Here is a 16,617-nt window from a genome sequence, read left to right as displayed (position 1 = left end):
TAGAAGGGAAGCACAGAGACAAGACATGATAATAAATGACAAAACATGACACTAATGTTCCCCTGTACCTTTATATCAAGGTATAATTTAGAGGCATTATGTTCCCCTGTACCTTTATATCAAGGTATAATGAGGCCTAATGTTCCCCTGTAACTTTATATCAGGGTATAATATAGAGGTCTAATGTTCCCCTGTACCTTTATATCAAGGTATAATGTAGAGGTCTAATGTCCCCCTGTACCTTTATATCAAGGTATAATGTAGAGGTCTAATGTTCCCCTGTACCTTTATATCAAGGTATAATGTAGAGGTCTAATGTTCCCCTGTACCTTTATATCAAGGTATAATTTAGAGGCATTATGTTCCCCTGTACCTTGATATCAAGGTCTAATGTAGAGGTCTAATGTTCCCCTGTATCTTTCTATCAAGGTCTAATGTTCCCCTGTACCTTTATATCAAGGTATAATGTAGAGGCATAATGTTCCCCTGTACCTTTATATCAAGGTATAATGGGGCCTAATGTTCCCCTGCACCTTTATATCAAGGTATAATTTAGAGGCATTATGTTCCCCTGTACCTTTATATCAAGGTATAATGTAGAGGTCTAATGTTCCCCTGTACCTTTATATCAAGGTATAATATATAGGTCTAATGTTCCCCTGTACCTTTATATCAAGGTATAATGTAGAGGTCTAATGTTCCCCTGTACCTTTATATCAAGGTATAATGTAGAGGTCTAATGTTCCCCTGTACCTTTATATCAAGGTATAATGAGGTCTAATGTTCCCCCGTACCTTTATATCAAGGTATAATGAGGTCTAATGTTCCCCTGTACCTTTATATCAAGGTATAATGTAGAGGTCAAATGTTCTCCTGTACCTTTATATCAAGGTATAATGTAGAGGTCTAATGTTCCCCCGTACCTTTATATCAAGGTATAATTTAGAGGCATTATGTTCCCCTGTACCTTTATATCAAGGTCTAATTGTTATGCTGGTGAATGAGGACCCAAAAGCGACTTAACGGAAACAGAGTCTTTATTCCAGTTTAAAACAAAAAGCGATAATCCTGGAAATCTAGGTAAAAGCAAAACAGGAAAACTGAAATCCACTCGTCAGTAGAGAGGAATGACTGGAGACGCAACCACAGACAGCAGGTCGGTATTCGGGAAGGCACCGTTCCCGTAGCTGACAATGACACCTTCATATCTGAAGAAGGTAAAACACGACAGGGCGGAACAAGGACACAGAACAGCGAACATCAAGCAAGGATCCGACAAGGACAGAAGCGGAAAACAGAGGAAGAAATAGGGACTCTAATCAGAGGGCAAAATAGGGGACAGGTGTGAAAAGAGTAAATGAGGTAGTTAGGAGAATGAGGAACAGCTGGGAGCAGGAACGGAACGATAGAGAGAGAGAGCGAGAGAGGGAGAGAGGGAGGGGGAGAGAGAGGGATAGCAAGAGGGAAAGAACCTAATAAGACCAGCAGAGGGAAACGAATAGAAGGGAAGCACAGAGACAAGACATGATAATAAATGACAAAACATGACACTAATGTTCCCCTGTACCTTTATATCAAGGTATAATTTAGAGGCATTATGTTCCCCTGTACCTTTATATCAAGGTATAATGAGGTCTAATGTTCCCCCGTACCTTTATATCAAGGTATAATTTAGAGGCATTATGTTCCCCTGTACCTTTATATCATGGTCTAATGTAGAGGTCTAATGTTCACCTGTATCTTTCTATCAAGGTCTAATTGTTATGCTGGTGAATGAGGACCCAAAAGTGACTTAACGGAAACAGAGTCTTTATTCCAGTTTAAAACAAAAAGCGATAATCCTGGAAATCTAGGTAAAAGCAAAACAGGAAAACTGAAATCCACTCGTCAGTAGAGAGGAATGACTGGAGACGCAACCACAGACAGCAGGTCGCTCGGGAAGGCACCCCGTACCTTTACAATGACACCTGCTATCGCAGCATCTGAAGAAGGTAAAAACGACAGGGCGGAACAAGGACACAGAACAGCGAAGATCAAGCAAGGATCCGACAAGGACAGAAGCGGAAAACAGAGGAAGAAATAGGGACTCTAATCAGAGGGCAAAATAGGGGACAGGTGTGAAAAGAGTAAATGAGGTAGTTAGGAGAATGAGGAACAGCTGGAAGCAGGAACGGAACGATAGAGAGAGAGAGCGAGAGAGGGAGAGAGGGAGGGGGAGAGAGAGGGATAGCAAGAGGGAAAGAACCTAATGAGGTCTAATGTTCCCCTGTATAAGACCAGCAGAGGGAAACGAATAGAAGGGAAGCACAGAGACAAGACATGATAATAAATGACAAAACATGACACTAATGTTCCCCTGTACCTTTATATCAAGGTATAATGTAGAGGCCTAATGTTCCCCTGTACCTTTATATCAAGGTATAATTTAGAGGCATTATGTTCCCCTGTACCTTTATATCAAGGTATAATGAGGCCTAATGTTCCCCTGTAACTTTATATCAGGGTATAATATAGAGGTCTAATGTTCCCCTGTACCTTTATATCAAGGTATAATGTAGAGGTCTAATGTTCCCCTGTACCTTTATATCAAGGTATAATGTAGAGGTCTAATGTTCCCCTGTACCTTTATATCAAGGTATAATGTAGAGGTCTAATGTTCCCCTGTACCTTTATATCAAGGTCTAATGTTCCCCTATACCTTTATATCAAGGTCTAATGTTCCCCTATACCTTTATATCAAGGTATAATGAGGTCTAATGTTCCCCTGTACCTTTATATCAAGGTATAATGTAGAGGTCTAATGTTCCCCTGTACCTTTATATCAAGGTATAATGAGGTCTAATGTTCCCCCGTACCTTTATATCAAGGTATAATTTAGAGGCATTATGTTCCCCTGTACCTTTATATCATGGTCTAATGTAGAGGTCTAATGTTCACCTGTATCTTTCTATCAAGGTCTAATTGTTATGCTGGTGAATGAGGACCCAAAAGTGACTTAACGGAAACAGAGTCTTTATTCCAGTTTAAAACAAAAAGCGATAATCCTGGAAATCTAGGTAAAAGCAAAACAGGAAAACTGAAATCCACTCGTCAGTAGAGAGGAATGACTGGAGACGCAACCACAGACAGCAGGTCGCTTCGGGAAGGCACCGGCCGTAGCTGACAATGACACCTGCTCACTCGCAGCATCTGAAGAAGGTAAAACACGACAGGGCGGAACAAGGACACAGAACAGCGAAGATCAAGCAAGGATCCGACAAGGACAGAAGCGGAAAACAGAGGAAGAAATAGGGACTCTAATCAGAGGGCAAAATAGGGGACAGGTGTGAAAAGAGTAAATGAGGTAGTTAGGAGAATGAGGAACAGCTGGAAGCAGGAACGGAACTTTAGAGAGAGAGCGAGAGAGGGAGAGAGGGAGGGGGAGAGAGAGGGATAGCAAGAGGGAAAGAACCTAATAAGACCAGCAGAGGGAAACGAATAGAAGGGAAGCACAGAGACAAGACATGATAATAAATGACAAAACATGACACTAATGTTCCCCTGTACCTTTATATCAAGGTATAATGTAGAGGCCTAATGTTCCCCTGTACCTTTATATCAAGGTATAATTTAGAGGCATTATGTTCCCCTGTACCTTTATATCAAGGTATAATGAGGCCTAATGTTCCCCTGTAACTTTATATCAGGGTATAATATAGAGGTCTAATGTTCCCCTGTACCTTTATATCAAGGTATAATGTAGAGGTCTAATGTTCCCCTGTACCTTTATATCAAGGTATAATGTAGAGGTCTAATGTTCCCCTGTACCTTTATATCAAGGTATAATGTAGAGGTCTAATGTTCCCCTGTACCTTTATATCAAGGTCTAATGTTCCCCTATACCTTTATATCAAGGTCTAATGTTCCCCTATACCTTTATATCAAGGTATAATGAGGTCTAATGTTCCCCTGTACCTTTATATCAAGGTATAATGTAGAGGTCTAATGTTCCCCTGTACCTTTATATCAAGGTATAATGTAGAGGTCTAATGTTCCCCTGTACCTTTATATCAAGGTATAACGTTCCCCTGTACCTTTATATCAAGGTATAATGAGGTCTAATGTTCCCCCGTACCTTTATATCAAGTTATAATGAGGTCTAATGTTCCCATGTACCTTTAAATCAATGTATAATGTAGAGGTCTAATGTTCCCCTGTACCTTTATATCAAGGTATAATGTAGAGGTCTAATGTTCCCCTGTACCTTTATATCAAGGTATAATGTAGAGGTCTAATGTTCCCCTGTACCTTTATATCAAGGTCTAATGTAGAGGTCTAATGTTCTCCTGTACCTTTATATCAAGGTCTAATGTTCCCCTATACCTTTATATCAAGGTATAATGAGGCCTAATGTTCCCCTGTACCTTTATATCAAGGTATAATGTAGAGGTCTAATGTTCCCCTGTACCTTTATATCAAGGTCTAATGTTCCCCTATACCTTTATATCAAGGTCTAATGTTCCCCTATACCTTTATATCAAGGTATAATGAGGTCTAATGTTCCCCTGTACCTTTATATCAAGGTCTAATGTTCCCCTATACCTTTATATCAAGGTATAATGAGGCCTAATGTTCCCCTGTACCTTTATATCAAGGTATAATGTAGAGGTCTAATGTTCCCCTGTACCTTTATATCAAGGCATAATGTATAGGTCTAATGTTCCCCTGCACCTTTATATGAAGGTATAATGTAGGGGCCTAATGTTCCCCTGTACCTTTATATCAAGGTATAATGAGGCCTAATGTTCCCCTGTAACTTTATATCAAGGTATAATGTAGAGGTCTAATGTTCCCCTGTACCTTTATATCAAGGTATAATGTAGAGGTCTAATGTTCCCCTGTACATTTATATCAAGGTATAACGTTCCCCTGTACCTTTATATCAAAGTATAATGAGGTCTAATGTTCCCCCGTACCTTTATATCAAGGTATAATGAGGTCTAATGTTCCCCTGTACCTTTATATCAAGGTCTAATATAGAGGTCTAATGTTCCCCTGTACCTTTATATCAAGGTATAATGTAGAGGTCTAATGTTCCCCTGTACCTTTATATCAAGGTCTAATATAGAGGTCTAATGTTCCCCTGTACCTTTATATCAAGGTCTAATATAGAGGTCTAATGTTCCCCTGTACCTTTATATCAAGGTATAATGTAGAGGTCTAATGTTCCCCTGTACCTTTATATCAAGGTATAATGTAGAGGTCTAATGTTCCCCTGTACCTTTATATCAAGGATTAATTTAGAGGCATTATGTTCCCCTGTACCTTTATATCAAGATCTAATGTAGAGGTCTAATGTTCCCCTGTATCTTTCTATCAAGGTCTAATGTTCCCCTTTACCTTTATATCAAGGTATAATGTAGAGGCATAATGTTCCCCTGTACCTTTATATCAAGGTATAATGGGGCCTAATGTTCCCCTGCACCTTTATATCAAGGTACAATATAGAGGTCTAACATTCCAATGTACCTTTATATCAAGGCATAATGAGGTCTAACGTTCCCCTGTACCTTTATATCAAGGCATAATGAGGTCTAATGTTCCCCTGTACCTTTATATCAAGGTATAATTTAGAGGCATTATGTTCCCCTGTACCTTTATATCAAGGTATAATGAGGCCTAATGTTCCCCTGTAAATTTATATCAAGGTATAATATAGAGGTCTAATGTTCCCCTGTACCTTTATATCAAGGTATAATGTAGAGGTCTAATGTCCCCTGTACCTTTATATCAAGGTATAATGTAGAGGTCTAATGTTCCCCTGTACCTTTATATCAAGGTATAATGTAGAGGTCTAATGTTCCCCTGTACCTTTATATCAAGGTATAATGAGGCCTAATGTTCCCCTGTAACTTTATATCAAGGTATAATGTAGAGGTCTAATGTTCCCCTGTACCTTTATATCAAGGTATAATGAGGTCTAATGTTCCCCTGTACCTTTATATCAAGGTATAATGTAGAGGTCTAATGTTCCCCTGTACCTTTATATCAAGGTCTAATGTAGAGGTCTAATGTTCCCCTGTACCTTTATATCAAGGTCTAATGTTCCCCTGTACCTTTATATCAAGGTATAATGAGGTCTAATGTTCCCCTGTACCTTTATATCAAGGTCTAATGTTCCCCTATACCTTTATATCAAGGTCTAATGTTCCCCTATACCTTTATATCAAGGTATAATGAGGTCTAATGTTCCCCTGTACCTTTATATCAAGGTATAATGTAGAGGTCTAATGTTCCCCTGTACCTTTATATCAAGGTATAATGTAGAGGTCTAATGTTCCCCTGTACCTTTATATCAAGGTATAACGTTCCCCTGTACCTTTATATCAAGGTATAATGAGGTCTAATGTTCCCCCGTACCTTTATATCAAGTTATAATGAGGTCTAATGTTCCCCTGTACCTTTATATCAAGGTATAATGTAGAGGTCTAATGTTCCCCTGTACCTTTATATCAAGGTATAATGTAGAGGTCTAATGTTCCCCTGTACCTTTATATCAAGGTCTAATGTAGAGGTCTAATGTTCTCCTGTACCTTTATATCAAGGTCTAATGTTCCCCTATACCTTTATATCAAGGTATAATGAGGCCTAATGTTCCCCTGTACCTTTATATCAAGGTATAATGTAGAGGTCTAATGTTCCCCTGTACCTTTATATCAAGGTCTAATGTTCCCCTATACCTTTATATCAAGGTCTAATGTTCCCCTATACCTTTATATCAAGGTATAATGAGGTCTAATGTTCCCCTGTACCTTTATATCAAGGTCTAATGTTCCCCTATACCTTTATATCAAGGTATAATGAGGCCTAATGTTCCCCTGTAACTTTATATCAAGGCATAATGAGGTCTAACGTTCCCCTGTACCTTTATATCAAGGTATAATGTAGAGGTCTAATATTCCCCTGTACCTTTATATCAAGGTATAATTTAGAGGCATTATGTTCCCCTGTACCTTGATATCAAGGTCTAATGTAGAGGTCTAACGTTCCCCTGTACCTTTATATCAAGGTATAATGTAGAGGCCTAATATTCCCCTGTACCTTTATATCAAGGTATAATTTAGAGGCATTATGTTCCCCTGTACCTTTATATCAAGGTATAATGTAGAGGTCTAATGTTCCCCTGTACCTTTATATCAAGGTATAATGAGGTCTAATGTTCCCCTGTACCTTTATATCAAGGTCTAATGTTCCCCTATACCTTTATATCAAGGTATAATGAGGCCTAATGTTCCCCTGTAACTTTATATCAGGGTATAATGTAGAGGTCTAATGTTTCCCTGTAACTTTATATCAAGGTATAATGTTCCCCTTTACCTTTATATCAAGGTATAATGTAGAGGCATAATGTTCCCCTGTACCTTTATATCAAGGTATAATGGGGCCTAATGTTCCCCTGCACCTTTATATCAAGGTACAATATAGAGGTCTAACATTCCAATGTACCTTTATATCAAGGCATAATGAGGTCTAACGTTCCCCTGTACCTTTATATCAAGGCATAATGAGGTCTAATGTTCCCCTGTACCTTTATATCAAGGTATAATTTAGAGGCATTATGTTCCCCTGTACCTTTATATCAAGGTATAATGAGGCCTAATGTTCCCCTGTAAATTTATATCAGGGTATAATATAGAGGTCTAATGTTCCCCTGTACCTTTATATCAAGGTATAATGTAGAGGTCTAATGTGCCCCTGTACCTTTATATCAAGGTATAATGTAGAGGTCTAATGTTCCCCTGTACCTTTATATCAAGGTATAATGTAGAGGTCTAATGTTCCCCTGTACCTTTATATCAAGGTATAATGAGGCCTAATGTTCCCCTGTAACTTTATATCAAGGTATAATGTAGAGGTCTAATGTTCCCCTGTACCTTTATATCAAGGTATAATGAGGTCTAATGTTCCCCTGTACCTTTATATCAAGGTATAATGTAGAGGTCTAATGTTCCCCTGTACCTTTATATCAAGGTCTAATGTAGAGGTCTAATGTTCCCCTGTACCTTTATATCAAGGTCTAATGTTCCCCTGTACCTTTATATCAAGGTATAATGAGGTCTAATGTTCCCCTGTACCTTTATATCAAGGTCTAATGTTCCCCTATACCTTTATATCAAGGTCTAATGTTCCCCTATACCTTTATATCAAGGTATAATGAGGTCTAATGTTCCCCTGTACCTTTATATCAAGGTATAATGTAGAGGTCTAATGTTCCCCTGTACCTTTATATCAAGGTATAATGTAGAGGTCTAATGTTCCCCTGTACTTTTATATCAAGGTATAACGTTCCCCTGTACCTTTATATCAAGGTATAATGAGGTCTAATGTTCCCCCGTACCTTTATATCAAGTTATAATGAGGTCTAATGTTCCCCTGTACCTTTATATCAAGGTATAATGTAGAGGTCTAATGTTCCCCTGTACCTTTATATCAAGGTATAATGTAGAGGTCTAATGTTCCCCTGTACCTTTATATCAAGGTCTAATGTAGAGGTCTAATGTTCTCCTGTACCTTTATATCAAGGTCTAATGTTCCCCTATACCTTTATATCAAGGTATAATGAGGCCTAATGTTCCCCTGTACCTTTATATCAAGGTATAATGTAGAGGTCTAATGTTCCCCTGTACCTTTATATCAAGGTCTAATGTTCCCCTATACCTTTATATCAAGGTCTAATGTTCCCCTATACCTTTATATCAAGGTATAATGAGGTCTAATGTTCCCCTGTACCTTTATATCAAGGTCTAATGTTCCCCTATACCTTTATATCAAGGTATAATGAGGCCTAATGTTCCCCTGTAACTTTATATCAAGGCATAATGAGGTCTAACGTTCCCCTGTACCTTTATATCAAGGTATAATGAGGTCTAATGTTCCCCTGTACCTTTATATCAAGTTATAATGTAGAGGTCTAATGTTCCCCTGTACCTTTATATCAAGGTATAATGTAGAGGTTTAATGTTCCCATGTACCTTTAAATCAAGGTATAATGTAGAGGTCTAATGTTCCCCTGCACCTTTATATGAAGATATAATGTAGAGGCCTAATGTTCCCCTGTACCTTTATATCAAGGTATAATGAGGCCTAATGTTCCCCTGTAACTTTATATCAAGGTCTAATGTTCCCCTATACCTTTATATCAGGGTATAATGTAGAGGTCTAATGTTCCCCTGTACCTTTATATCAAGGTATAATGAGGTCTAATGTTCCCCTGTACCTTTATATCAAGGTCTAATGTTCCCCTATACCTTTATATCAAGGTATAATGAGGCCTAATGTTCCCCTGTAACTTTATATCAGGGTATAATGTAGAGGTCTAATGTTTCCCTGTAACTTTATATCAAGGTATAATGTAGAGGTCTAATGTTCCCCTGTACCTTTATATCAAGGTATAATGAGGCCTAATGTTCCCCTGTACCTTTATATCAGGGTATAATGTAGAGGTCTAATGTTCCCCTGTAACTTTATATCAAGGTCTAATGTAGAGATATAATGTTCCCATGTACCTTTATATCAGGGTATAATGTAGAGGTCTAATGTTCCCCTGTACCTTTATATCAAGGTATAATGTAGATGTCTAATGTTCCCCTGTACCTTTATATCAAGGTATAATGTAGAGGTCTAATGTTCCCCTGTACCTTTATATCAAGGTATAACGTTCCCCTGTACCTTTATATCAAGGTATAATGAGGTCTAATGTTCCCCCGTACCTTTATATCAAGGTTTAATGTTCCCCTATACCTTTATATCAAGGTATAATGAGGCCTAATGTTCCCCTGTAACTTTATATCAAGGCATAATGAGGTCTAACGTTCCCCTGTACCTTTATATCAAGGCATGATAAGGTCTAATGTTCCCCTGTACATTTATATCAAGGTATAATGTAGAGGTATAACGTTCCCCTGTACCTTTATATCAAGGTATAATGTAGAGGTCTAATGTTCCCCTATACCTTTATATCAAGGTATAATGAGGTCTAATGTTCCCCCGTACCTTTATATCAAGGTATAATGAGGTCTAATGTTCCCATGTACCTTTAAATCAAGGTATAATGAGGTCTAATGTTCCCCTGTACCTTTATATCAAGGTATAATGTAGAGGTCTAATGTTCCCCTGTACCTTTATATCAAGGTCTAATGTTCCCCTGTACCTTTATATCAAGGTATAATGAGGCCTAATGTTCCCCTGTACCTTTATATCAAGGTATAATGAGGCCTAATGTTCCCCTGTAACTTTATATCAGGGTATAATGTAGAGGTCTAATGTTCCCCTGTACCTTTATATCAAGGTATAATGTAGAGGTCTAATGTTCCCCTGTACCTTTATATCAAGGTATAATGTAGAGGTCTAATGTTCCCCTGTACCTTTATATCAAGGTATAACGTTCCCCTGTACCTTTATATCAAGGTATAATGAGGTCTAATGTTCCCCCGTACCTTTATATCAAGGTATAATGAGGTCTAATGTTCCCCTGTACCTTTATATCAAGGTATAATGAGGTCTAATGTTCCCATGTACCTTTAAATCAAGGTATAATTTAGAGGCATTATGTTCCCCTGTACCTTTATATCAAGGTATAATGAGGCCTAATGTTCCCCTGTAACTTTATATCAGAGTATAATGTAGAGGTCTAATGTTCCCCTGTACCTTTATATCAAGGTATAATGTAGAGGTCTAATGTTCCCCTGTACCTTTATATCAAGGTATAATGAGGTCTAATGTTCCCCCGTACCTTTATATCAAGTTATAATGAGGTCTAATGTTCCCATGTACCTTTAAATCAATGTATAATGTAGAGGTCTAATGTTCCCCTGTACCTTTATATCAAGGTATAATGTAGAGGTCTAATGTTCCCCTGTACCTTTATATCAAGGTATAATGTAGAGGTCTAATGTTCCCCTGTACCTTTATATCAAGGTCTAATGTAGAGGTCTAATGTTCTCCTGTACCTTTATATCAAGGTCTAATGTTCCCCTGTACCTTTATATCAAGGTATAATGTAGAGGTCTAATGTTCCCCTGTACCTTTATATCAAGGTATAATGTAGAGGTCTAATGTTCCTGTTATGCAGGTGAATGAGGACCCAAAAGCGACTTTATTCCAGTAAATGGCAAAAGTAATAATCCTGGAAAACTCAAGACGAAAACAAAACAGGAAAAAACTTAATCCACTCGTAGTAACGAGGACAGACTGGAGACTCGACCATTGACTGCAGGTTGCTTCGGGAAGGCACCGACCGTAGCAGACTAAGACACCTGCTCACACGCAGCATCTGAAGGAGACAAGACACGACAGGGCGAGACAAGGACACAGCACAGCGAACATCATACAAGGATCCGACAAGGACAGAAGTGGAAAACAAGGGGAGAAATAGGGACTCTAATCAGAGGACCAAATAGGGGACAGGTGTGAAAAGACTAAATGAGTGAGTTAGGAGAATGAGGAACAGCTGGGAGCAGGAACGGAACGATAGAGAGAAGAGAGAGAGGGAGGGGGAGAGAGAGGGATAGAAAAAGGGAACGAACCTAATAAGACCAGCAGGGGGAAACGAACAGAAGGGAAAGCACAAGGACAAGACAATCTATGACAAAACATGACAGTTCCCCTGTACCTTTATATCAAGGTATAACGTAGAGGCCTAATGTTCCCCTGTACCTTTATATCAAGGTATAATGTAGAGGTCTAATGTTCCCCTGTACCTTTATATCAAGGTATAATGTAGAGGTCTAATGTTCCCCTGTACCTTTATATCAAGGTATAATGTAGAGGTATTGTGTTCCCCTGTACCTTTATATCAAGGTATAATGTAGAGGTATTGTGTTCCCCTGTACCTTGATATCAAGGTATAATGTAGAGGTATTGTGTTTCCCTGTTTAAAACAGTTGATAAAGTGTTCAGCAGCCCAGTATGTCCATCCTCCACAGCGGCGTCCATATTGAACAGTGGGAGGGTCACCCAATCCTTCCCCCAGCTCTGAATAGGATGTCATTGGATACAAAGTCGTTATTTACTCATTTTTTACAATTATGGCGAGTTGTTAATTTACTCTTGTGAATGTGAAGAAATGAATGCACTGCCTTTCTGTCAGAATAATGCAGAGCTTGCTGTAACATCAGGTTACCATGACAATTATCACAACAATGGGGTCAAAGGTGAATGTTTCTCGCTCAGTTGAGTCTAAGCAATGATTATATTAAAGGCAAATGCTGCCAAAAATGTGAATAAATGTAGCTGTTTGAAAGGGGACCATTGCCCAAGGTATAATGTAGAGGCATAATGTTCCCCTGAACATTGCCCAATTATTTTTGTCATGTATCAACACAAACCTGTGTAAGTCATTTACTTGTCTCTCTCCATCTTTCTCTCTCTTTCTCCCTCTTTCTCTCTCTCCCTTGTTCTCTCTCTCTCCCTTGTTCTCTCTCTCTCTCCCTCGTTCTCTCTCTTTCCCTCGTTCTCTCTCTCTCTCCCTCGTTCTCTCTCTCTGACCCATTGAACAAGCTCAGTTGAGAAGCTGAATGACAACTAATCACTCTCTCCCTCCATCTCTCTCTCTCTACCCCCTTCCTCTCCCTTCAAGGCCACCAAAACATCTAAAATGGGGAAGCAGAACAGCAAACTCCGCCCAGAGGTGATGCAGGATCTGCTGGAGAGCACAGACTTCACCGAAGCTGAGATCCAGGAGTGGTACAAGGGCTTCCTGAGAGACTGCCCCAGCGGGAACCTCTCCATGGAGGAGTTTAAGAAGATCTACGGTAACTTCTTCCCTTACGGAGACGCATCCAAGTTCGCAGAGCACGTCTTCCGCACCTTCGACGCCAACGGGGACGGGACCATAGACTTCCGGGAGTTCATCATCGCTCTGAGCGTTACGTCTCGCGGCCGCCTGGACCAAAAACTGAAGTGGGCCTTCAGCATGTACGACCTGGACGGGAACGGATACATCAGCAAGGCAGAGATGCTGGAGATCGTACAGGTCTGTCTGTCTGTCTGTCTGTCTGTCTGTCTGTCTGTCTGTCTGTCTGTCTGTCTGTCTGTCTGTCTGTCTGTCTGTCTGTCTGTCTGCCTGCCTGCCTGCCTGCCTGTCTGTCTGTCTGTCTGTCTGTCTGTCTGTCTGTCTGTCTGTCTGCCTGCCTGCCTGCCTGCCTGCCTGCCTGCCTGCCTGCCTGCCTGCCTGCCTGTCTGTCTGTCTGTCTGTCTGTCTGTCTGTCTGTCTGTCTGTCTGTCTGTCTGTCTGTCTGTCTGTGTCTGTCTGCCTATCTGTCTGTGTCTCTCTCTCTGTCTCAGTCTCTATATGCCTATCTATTCTATCCTTGTGCAGTTGTGTTTACATATGAGTGAATCCCTTACACAGCTATGTGTAAATACCCTAGCCCTTGAATAATCACCCATCAGGCTTTTAGTGAGCGAAACCCCATAAAGGCTGTCTAGTCACATAGTCTCCTTCTCTAGCTGTCCACTTATCATCACACCAGCTATATCAGTCTGGCTCTAGCTGTCCACTCATGATCACACCAGCGATATCAGTCTGGCTCCAGCTGTTCACTCATTATCACACCTGCTATATTAGTCTATGGTGTTACTCTGTTACTAGACTACCCCTATGGTGTTACTGTGGGACTAGAATAACTCTATGGTGTTACTGTGGGACTAGACTACCTCTATGGTTGTTACTGTGGGTATATATGGTTGTTACTGTGGGTATAGACTACTATTATGGTGTTACTGTGGGACTAGACTACCCCTATGGTGTTACTGTGGGTATAGACTACTATTATGGTGTTACTGTGGGTATAGACTACCCCTATGGTGTTACTGTGGGTATAGACTACCCCTATGGTGTTACTGTGGGTATAGACTACCCCTATGGTGTTACTCTGTTACTAGACTACCCCTATGGTGTTACTGCGGGACTAGACTACCCCTATGGTGTTACTGTGGGTATAGACTACCCCTATGGTGTTACTGTGGGACTACACTACCCCTATGGTGTTACTGCGGGACTAGACTACCCCTATGGTGTTACTGTGGGACGAGACTACCTCTATGGTTGTTACTGTGGGTAAAGACTACCTCTATGGTGTTACTGTGAGACTAGACTACCCCTATGGTGATACTATGGGACTAGACTACCTCTATGGTTGTTTTTGTGGGTATATATGGTTGTTACTGTGGGTATAGACCACTATTATGGTGTTACTGTGGGACTTGACTACCCCTATGGTGTTACTGTGGGTATAGACTACCCCTATGGTGTTACTGTGGGTATAGACTACTATTATGGTGTTACTGTGGGTATAGACTACTATTATGGTGTTACTGTGGGTATAGACTACTATAATAATATAATATAATAATAATATATGCCATTTAGCAGACGCTTTTATCCAAAGCGACTTACAGTCATGTGTGCATACATTCTACGTATGGGTGGTCCCGGGAATCGAACCCACTACCCTGGCGTTACAAGCGCCATGCTCTACCAATTGAGCTACAGAAGGATTATGGTGTTACTGTGGGACTAGACTACCCCTATGGTGTTACTGTGGGTATAGACTACCCCTATGGTGTTACTGTGGGTATAGACTACTATTATGGTGTTACTGTGGGACTAGACTACCTCTATGATGTCACTGTGGGTATGGACTACTATTATGGTGTTACTGTGGGACTAGACTATCCCTTTGGTGTTACTGTGGGTATAGACTACCCCTATGGTGTTACTGTGGGTATAGACAATCCCTATGGTGTTACTGTGGGTATAGACTACCCCCATGGTGTTACTGTGGGTATAGACTACCCCTATGGTGTTACTGTGGGTATAGACTACCCCCATGGTGTTACTGTGGGTATAGACTACCCCTATGGTGTTACTGTGGGACTAGACTACCCCTATGGTATTACTGTGGGACTAGACTACCCCTATGGTATTACTGTGGGACTAGACTACCCCTATGGTATTACTGTGGGACTAGACTACCCCTATGGTGTTACTGTGGGACCTGACTATCCCTATGGTGTTACTGTGGGTATAGACTACCCCTATGGTGTTACTGTGGGACTAGACTACCCCTATGGTGTTACTGTTTTACTCGACTCCCCCTATGGTGTTACTGTGGGACCTGACTACACCTATGGTGTTACTGTGGGTATAGACTACTATTATGGTGTTACTGTGGGTATAGACTACCTCTATGGTGTTACTGTGGGTATTGACTACCCCTATGGTGTTACTGTGGGTATAGACTACTATTATGGTGTTACTGTGGGTATAGACTACTATTATGGTGTTACTGTGGGACTAGACTACCCCTATGTTGTTACTGTGGGTATAGACTACCCCTATGGTGTTACTGTGGGTATAGACTACTATTATGGTGTTACTGTGGGACTAGACTACCTCTATGATGTCACTGTGGGTATAGACTACTATTATGGTGTTACTGTGGTACTAGACTATCCCTTTGGTGTTACTGTGGGTATAGACTACCCCTATGGTGTTACTGTGGGTATAGACTACCCCTATGGTGTTACTGTGGGTATAGACTATTATTATGGTGTTACAATGGGACTAGACTACCACTATGGTGTTACTGTGGAACTAGACTACCTCTGTGGTGTTACAATGGGACTAGACTACAACTATGGTGTTACTGTGGGACTAGACTACCTCTGTGGTCTTACTGTGGGTATAGACTACTATTATGGTGTTACTGTGGGTTTAGACTACCACTAGGGTGCTCCTGTGGGTATAGACTACTAATATGGTGTTACTGTAGGTATATACTACTATTATGGTTGTTACTGTGCTTATAGACTACTATTATGGTGTTACTGTGGGTATAGACTACTATTATGGTGTTACTGTGGGTATAGACTACCTCTATGGTGTTACTGTGGGTATAGGCTACTATTATGGTGTTACTGTGCGTATAGACTACCCCTATGGTGTTACTGTGGGTATAGACTACCACTATGGTGTTACTTTGGGTATAGACTGCAATTATGGCGTTAATGTGGGTATAGGCTACCCCTATGGTGTTACTGTGGGTTTAGACTACTATTATGGTTGCTACTGTGGGTATAGACTACTATTATGGTGTTACTGTTGGTATACACTACTATTATGGTGTTACTGTGGGTATAGACTACCCCTATGGTGTTACTGTGGGTATAGACTACGCCTATGGTGTTGCTGAGGGACTAGACTACCCCTATAGTGTTACTGTGGGACTAGACTACCCCTATGGTGTTACTGCGGGACTAGACTACGCCCATGGTGTTGCTGTATGTATAGACTACTATTATGGTGTTACTGAGGGACTAGACTACCACTATGTGGTTACTGTGGGTATAGACTACTATTATGGTGTTACTGTGGGTATAGACTACCTCTATGGTGTTACTGTGGGACTAGACTACCCCTATGGTGTTACTGCGGGACTAGACTACGCCCATGGTGTTGCTGTATGTATAGACTACTATTATGGTGTTACTGAGGGACTAGACTACCACTATGGGGTTACTGTGGGTATAGACTACTATTATGGTGTTACAATGGGACTAGACTACCACTATGGT

At 40.4% G+C, this 16,617-nt stretch overlaps 1 protein-coding gene across 1 annotated transcript in view; it reads left to right on the top strand.

Moving 5' to 3' along the window:
• The first annotated feature begins 12,622 nt into the window (after positions 1 to 12,622).
• LOC124043106 (neurocalcin-delta A-like) overlaps positions 12,623 to 16,617 on the top strand; it is a 36,065-nt gene continuing 32,070 nt past the window's right edge. The window contains exon 1 of the mRNA XM_046361271.1: positions 12,623 to 13,012. Coding sequence (XP_046217227.1) covers positions 12,635 to 13,012 — 378 coding nt within the window. The 5' untranslated portion in view covers positions 12,623 to 12,634. The remainder of the gene's footprint in view (positions 13,013 to 16,617) is intronic.

This window comes from Oncorhynchus gorbuscha, linkage group LG09, assembly GCF_021184085.1.
Source record: "Oncorhynchus gorbuscha isolate QuinsamMale2020 ecotype Even-year linkage group LG09, OgorEven_v1.0, whole genome shotgun sequence".
NCBI lineage: Eukaryota > Metazoa > Chordata > Actinopteri > Salmoniformes > Salmonidae > Oncorhynchus > Oncorhynchus gorbuscha.
The sequence above is the reverse complement of the archived record's forward strand: the minus strand, read 5'-3'. Positions and strand labels throughout refer to the sequence as shown.